The sequence below is a fragment of the Otolemur garnettii genome, unplaced genomic scaffold (genome assembly GCF_000181295.1).
Source record: "Otolemur garnettii isolate 467f Iridium unplaced genomic scaffold, OtoGar3 scaffold00114, whole genome shotgun sequence".
Lineage (NCBI taxonomy): Eukaryota > Metazoa > Chordata > Mammalia > Primates > Galagidae > Otolemur > Otolemur garnettii.
Genome location: NW_003852509.1, coordinates 5,443,541 through 5,451,047, shown reverse-complemented (window position 1 = coordinate 5,451,047; position 7,507 = coordinate 5,443,541). Strand labels below are relative to the sequence as shown.

General features: G+C 44.2%; 1 protein-coding gene across 1 annotated transcript in view; it reads right to left on the bottom strand.

Moving 5' to 3' along the window:
- LOC100942419 (cryptic protein-like) overlaps positions 1–951 on the bottom strand; it is a 7,451-nt gene extending 6,500 nt beyond the window's left edge. The window contains exons 1-3 of the mRNA XM_003797319.1: positions 929–951; positions 626–675; positions 360–530 (exon numbers count right to left, since the gene is read on the bottom strand). Of these exons, the coding sequence (XP_003797367.1) occupies positions 360–530; positions 626–675; positions 929–951 (244 nt within the window). The remainder of the gene's footprint in view (positions 1–359; positions 531–625; positions 676–928) is intronic.
- Positions 952–7,507: the final 6,556 nt, after the last annotated feature.

The following is a 7,507-nucleotide window of genomic DNA, read 5'->3' as shown; positions in this document are numbered from 1 at the left end:
ACCCACGTGTGTGATGCGGCCTCCTGGGGATCTGAGCCAGTCTGCAGCAAGGCAAACCAGGATGCTTGCTATTAGCTGGTTTGAGATAGGTGTTTAAATCGCGATTCTCTAATCTCCAGCAAAATAGCCATTTAAGAGCAAAAGCACATTTTAGCAATGAAATAGTAACACTTTTTAAAGAGTAAGCTCACTAAGAAATACTTTTTACTTCATGGTGTATCAGCATTTGAAGATGACGAAATGCCCTCCGATAGGTTTTCCATTTTATCCTGACTATATTCCGTGTTTTTTTCAGATCTTAAATTCAGAGTCCGCAGACAAAGACTACTGAAAGTTTCACGGGTGGCGCTGCGACTTACGCTCTCCGGAAGCCGGGGAGTAGGGAAGCGCGTCCTGTGGTCCCCAGCGCCCGGCGCTCCAGTTCACCTGGCTCAGATCATTCAGGTTCCAGCTGAGGGTGGTCTGTTGGTGCTTCTGAGCAGCAATACTGGCGACTTCTCCCTCACCTGTCTGGCTATCTTTTTGGCAGCCTTTTAAAAGTATCCAAAATTATAAGACTGATAATGATTGAGAAACAAATATTTTATGCAATAAAAACTGAGACTATGAATTAAATGCTTCTTACTGTTTCCCAAATGGATGATCTGTAATACCAAACTGGCCATAAACAGAAGCCTAGAATATTTAAAGAAAATCATTTAAGTTTGAAACATTAAAAAAATGTATAAGCAGAAATTCACATATATGAAAATACGTAATGCAATCCTTATCTATAAAGATATGATTATATAAAATAGTTATAAAGATTTTGAGACAGAAAGCAGATGCTTCCTTTAATGTGAGGGACAGTCATGGGTGCATTGCAATTTATCCTGAGGCTTTTAAGCCCTCTTCTTGGCTCCACAATATAGATGACCTCTCTCCTTACCTGATGTGGTACCTTTGGGTCATTTTCCTCTGGCAAGTCCAGTTAGTAGAGAGTCTCCTTTCTCATCAATACACAGAAGATGAATTTCCAAGGAAGTCGAGTCTGAAAAGTTTTTGCATTTGAAGGTGTCTTTACTCCAGCCCCCAGGGTATCTGCATCGGGACACAGAGTGGATAAGCACAGAACACTCAGTGGGTTCCTTCTCTGCCTAGGCCAGGGGAAACAGTGTGAGATCAGTTCTGCAGCCCCTGAGGGGAGGACCTGCAGTGCTCAGTGGGGCCCATAGGGAAGGACTATCCCCTCGGTGGGGGTGGAGACTTGGCTGACCCTCTCTGGGGCAGTATTTACAGTGCTGACAGCAGCAGGGGTGGCCGAAACCTGATGTTTAAAAAAAAAAGCATTGGTGTCCAAGGCAACAAGACTTTTCCTTACAAAAAACAAATTAAAACCCAAAGTGAACAAAAACCTTTCATAGGAAAATAGAGATGTTATACTGCATATTCCTTATACGGGGAGAAGGCCGGGGCCCCAGCTGTGTAAGGTACAAGCAGCAGCCGTGAGCAGGATAAAAAATGACATTTCTACCCTGGCTTTCAAAGAGACATCCTCACTTTCATAGATCCAGTGTCTTCTCTGTGTCCAGCACACTGGCCTCTTGTGGCTATGTAACACAGTACCCATTGGGGCTGACACTAACCAAGGCTTTGAGAATTTAAGTCCCTTGGCCATTAGATTTCTATAAGACACGAAATGCACAGATATTATGAGGAGATACTCACAGGGTGGGTACCTGGAGCCCGTGGAGCTGGAGCAGAAAGGCAGCATGCCACTGTCCCAGGAGCCTGCACGAACCCCAGGGAGGGAGTGACTTGGGGCCTCTTTTGCACCTACTAAGTTTGTTCTTTTCCTTGCCAAAATAGGGACTGGGGCCCTTTTATCAGCTCTAAAGGGGACACCGTGCAACTCTTTTGCAAATTATTCTGTGATTTTAACATAAAAACTCATTCCTGAAAATAGAAATCTTCCTCCAAGGTTGAAATCGTCTTTGATACCAATTTAATTTCTTACACCTTTACATGAGAGGTTTCTTAAAGCAGCTACTAGGGAATATAATATATTAAATAAACTCCTAGGGAATTGGTGGCTCCCAGGACAAGGCTGGGCAACCTGGGCCCATGAGGCCACCTCAAGCCTTCATCAACATCTGTTAAGAGGAGCCAGTTTAACCACTCATAAAGTAGATGGTTGTTACTGGTTAATTGAATAATTTAATGATAAATAAAAGTTAAGTATATTTTATGACTTACCATCAGTACAAACTTCCATAGGCCCTAAATGGGTTGTGTACTAAAATAAAACCATATATATAAGTAAAAGGATTGTATTTCTTTGTATAAATAAATTTTGAAACTGCTCGTTTTACAGAATGATACTGAAACCAAATCCTTCTGATAATATTAAAGTCATAAAAGTGGTCTATAAAATCTGATTTCCCCACCCAGTTTATTTTATTAAATTTTGCCTAAAGTACATTCTTAAACATATGTAAAATCTGGGAGAATTGACCCCACAAACTTAGGTTCAATGATTATCAATTTTTGCCAGTTTTCCCTTGTTTATTTCCTCTCCTTTTACAAGAAAGTCCCAGATGTCATGACATTGCATATGTTGAATAAAATTTCAAAAATCTGCACTTTGTAAGTGGAAACTGGTAGAAAAAGTAAAAAAAAAAAAAAAAAAAAAGTTTTACCAGCAAGACAAGATTGAGAGACAAGAAACAGCAGTGGGATGTCCTGTCTCTGCTGTTTGCTTAAGCTCTAAATCGACTCTGCGGAGGGAGGGCTGATGGCCAATGATAGAGCTGCTGACAGCCTTTTCTCACCAGATGGTCACTTGCTCTCCACACAGGCTTTGTGGTCCCAGGTTGTCTCATTGACTCAAAGGTCTTATAAAAAGCATTTTGCATTTCACTGCAGAGAAACTGCTGTGTTTGCCACTCTGGAGACCCAGCTGGGGTGGGGGGTGGGGGAAGCCCCAGGGAGGTCCTCTTTTCTCCTTATCAGCTGTAAACAGATAAGGCTGCAGATGCCCACCAATCAGACCTCAGTGGAGCCTGCTGCCTCAAAAAACGTGTGGAAACTGGCCACCCTGTGTGGGGCCTGGAGACTGCCCTCTAGGTGTGAAGGAATTCTCCCAGGTGACTTTGAAGCTCTGTTTGTCCACATGGGCTGCTCCCTGGGATCCGTGGGGAGTGAGAAAGGGCTCCCTCCACCCTCCTGCCGCCCTTGGCCGGCTCCTTTCTGTCTCTGTGAATTTTCCTAATCTAGGTATTTCCTGTGTGGGATCGCACACTACTGTCCTTTGTGTCTGGCTCATTTCACTCCCATAATTTTTCAGGCTCGCCCATGTTGTAGCGTGTGTGAGAACCTCACCGGTTCTCGTGAAGGACCAGCATTTCATGGAGTGGGTACCCCACGCTTTGTTCATCCATCATCATTGGTGCTGTGCTCAGGTGGTTCCCCTTTCCATGGAGCACCGCTGTCCACTGGCTAATGAGGGAGGCCTCACTTCAGCTTCCAGAACTATGACAGAATAAATTTCTGTTGTTTTATCTGGTGCCAGTCTCTGTGTGGTATTTTGTCCCGGCAGCTGTAGCAGACTAATACACCAGGTTTGGGGTTTTCTCATTATTGTACATCTTGTTTAGTAATTTTTTCCAACTATCAAGTGCATTTATACTAGTACTTTTCCAGAAATACAAAAAGCAACTTTTACTTGGGGTCCTTGTGTGGAAAGGGGCACCTCTGCTCAGAGTCCTCTCCAGCAGCAGGGCAGCAGCGTTAGCCTTCAAATCCAGTGGTGACGCCAGACTCTGTGGCCCTTTCCAGTCTTTCTAAAAGCCCAGCAAAGTCTGAGATGCTCTCAGAGACATAGCAAAGACCACGGGACATCATGTCCACCAGCAGCCTACAACCAAACCCCATCTTCCAGGCGCATTCGCAGCCCGACTGAGGACCTTTACTAATTATATGAACTTACTATTTAGTACAATTATCAGGTTTTTAGTTTCTAAATAATACAAAAACCTGCTGGGACAGGTTTATTTGAAGAAAATATGGTCATAAAAAAATGAAAAGCCGAATTTCCCTGTAATAAAAATAGCAGCTAAAACATTTGCTTTTTCCAAAACTGTGGAGGAGGCAGGGGAGGGGGGCTGAAGAGCAGGGGGCAGGCCTGGGGGCAGGAGGTTCCTTGGAGTGCCAGCTATGAATGGGGTGCAGGATCTGGGTGGGAATGATGGCGGCAGGACTGCTGTCCTCTGCTAGCTACAGCTGAGCATGTCACTTGGGGACACAGTCAGAAAACAGATAGTGACATAGCAGTGTCTGAGTACTCTGACCAGGGAAAGTGTGGGACCTCACCTGGAGAGATAGATAGAGGGGCGGGGGGAGGAAGTGTGAAAGGAGAGGTGAGTGGACTAGAGAGCTCTTTCCCTGCGTCTCTCCCTCCTCTCCACTCCCCCCTCCTACTGTCCTAACTCTCTTTCCTCTTCCCCTTCCCCCACCTTGCCACACCAGAACTCTGATTACTCATGACTAACTTCAGATTTAGGACATACTAGTCAAGCCTTATTTGACAGTCCCCAGAGCCCAGGCACACTCCACGTCCAACCCCTGTGCACCCTCCACCTCTAGCCACATGGTGTCTCTCCAGGCCTGACACCTGTGGCTTCCTATAGGGCAGTGGGTCCAGGGAGAGAGAGTAGAACCTGCTTTCCCTTAGAAGTGAGTCCAGGCCTACGCTCAGGGCAGTCTCACAGTGGAGCCCAGTTAGGGTTCCAGAGGGGCCCTGCCAGAGATGGCCACAAACTCGGACTGGATTGTCCTTTTCCCACATTTGCTTAATTCTCTTTGGAACGATTCTGAGCAGCGAGGCCATTAAGAGGTGACTGGGTCACGAGGGCCAATGATTCACTTCATTCATTACCGCGGGAGTGGATGAGTTAGCAGGGGAGTAAGTGCTGTCTTTCTCTCACGCTCTGGTTCCATGTGATGCCTTCTGCCCTGCGATGATCCTAGCCAGAAGCCACCACCGTGGTCTTGGACACTTTAGCATCCTGAACTGAGAGCCAAATAAGCTGTTTGTGTTAAATTACACAGTCTGTGGGATTCTATAATAGCAGCATAAAATGGCACAAGACAGGTATGGATGCTTAATTTTTCCCTGTTGAATCAATTGATGACCCAAAGGGCCCAAGTTGAAATGAAAGTGCTGTGGGGAAGTTTGGGGCACGTTCTGTCCATTTGCCAGGACATGGATTTGTTTTACTGCAGGCAGTGAGTCTGTCCCCCTGGCAGTGTAGGAAGGCCAGACACAGCCCATCACTTCGCCTTGCATTTACATCTCTTCTAGATCATGAACGTTTCTACACTTACTGGTTTTGAAACTCCAGTTTGTCCTTAGATTGGTTGCATATTCTGCACTCCTATTCTTATTCTTCCTAGACGTAATGTTTTCTAAATTTTCATGAAACCTTAGGACCCTAAATTAAAAATTTATAATCATCACACTTGGGGAAAAAATTCCCTTCTTATGCTCCCCGTTCACATGTGAGGTTATATGGAGTTGTGTTTGCCTTTTTTCCTGGAAAGACAAGTTAGATGTCTGGAGAGTTTCGTGCCTGAAAAAGCTTCTGAGGACGCATTAAGAACTGAAGGCTCCCAGGATGGAGTGGAGTCATGAGCATAATTCTAGGATGGCTTCATCATTAGCAGAAAGGAGACAAAATATGCTTCATGGCCATTTCCTTCCAGTTTTGGCCCCTTCCCTCCCCTACTCCCCCAGTCTCCCCTGAACGTTTTCTTACATCAACTATTTTTACATTTTCTCCAAGTCTTCACTGTCATGATGAATGCGGTTCTGCAAAGAGACCAATGACACTGTTTCCTTTTAAGCAATTGAGTTCTGTGGGTCTAAGATGAAGAGATATTTTTAGTTCTAATGCGGAATTGAGAATGCCACGTTTTGGGTAGATGAGAGAGAGGAAAACTCGTATTAGACCGAGAAAGCACCACGTTTTCTGGATGAGCCCAAACACTCTGCACTCTGCAGGGGGCAGAACTTCAGACCACATGAGAGGCAGGAAGGGTGAACTGGGGGGTTGGAACTTTAGGGGAAAATATTTGTTCAATTTTGTGCCTGGCAAGGTGGTATCTAGGTTCATAAGTGGGACCTTCCTGGAGAAAGACCCAATGTTTAGCGGCTCTCTCCAGTGAGGTAAAGTGAGAGGTCCCTGCTTGCTCACAGAGAGCCAGCCACAGGCCTCCCATTTGTGGGCGGGGTCCTGTCCTCCTGTTGTTAGGCTTTGTACCTGTAATTTGTTTTCTTGAATGCTCTTACCTGGAGTCACAGCTTGCCGAACTTCTTTCTTGGCTCATCTCACCACCTTTGGCTTCAGAGAGTCTGATTCTGTCTGCTTTTTCTCCCTCTGGTCAGGAGCCTCAGCTGAGGGTTGCTAGTAGTTGGCCATCTTCCCAGAATTCCACTTCCCATGTATTTATTATTGTGTTGCTGTAATTGTATTTGGGGTCTTAGTCATAAGTTCTTTCCACTTGTTTGAGTGTTTATCACAGCACAATTCAAAATTGCAAAGATATGGAATCAAATGAAGTGCTGATCAATCCATGAGTGGTTTAACAAAATATGGTATACATATACCACGAAGTACTACTCAGCCATGAAAAGGGTGAATTAATTTGCATGGATCTGAGCCGTATGCTCAGTAAAGTGTCTCAAGAATGGAAAAGTGAACACCACATGTATTCTCCAATAAATTAGAACTAACCGAAGGGCCCACATATGCACAGATAGAAGTAAAAGTCCTTGAAATCAAGGAGGGTTGGGAGGAGGAGGGGAGGGGCAAAAACCTGCTACCCACGGGTTTTTGCCCCACAGTGAACATTACTGGGGTGAGGGTCACACTTCCAGCCCTGACTCAAGCATTACAGAAGCGATCCACAAGACAAAAACATTTGTACCCCACTATATTTTGAAATTAAAAAATAAAACACTATGTGTCCAATCAGATTACAAAAAGGATTTTTAATTTAAACTGATTCTGGTATTTACCTGAGAAAGAAAATGTACAAAAACAGCTTTGGAGAATTCTGAGAGCATCGCAGTTAAAATGGCAGAGAGATGGTGCCTTAGAACAAAACCTGGGTCTGTACCAGCCCCTGTGCCCTGGGAATCACACCACCTGTTGATGGAGGCATCTCAAATCGGTTGGAAAAGGGGAACAAACATTAGAATAAACAAAAATGTGGCAGCTTTTTGTGCACCATTAGCAAATATAAATTTCATAAGGGCTAAAGAAAAACTAAACATAAAAAAATTATAAATACACCTTAGAAAATAAATATTGCATACCTTCAGGAAAGAAAGTGTATGTCTCCAGATTTATCCAGTATCTTATAACCATATTTGGATATTACTCATGTGGCTAAAACATGTGACCAATACATGGAAAAGAATGGATGAATTTCTTTTTTTTGAGACAGAGTCTCATTTTTTTTTTTT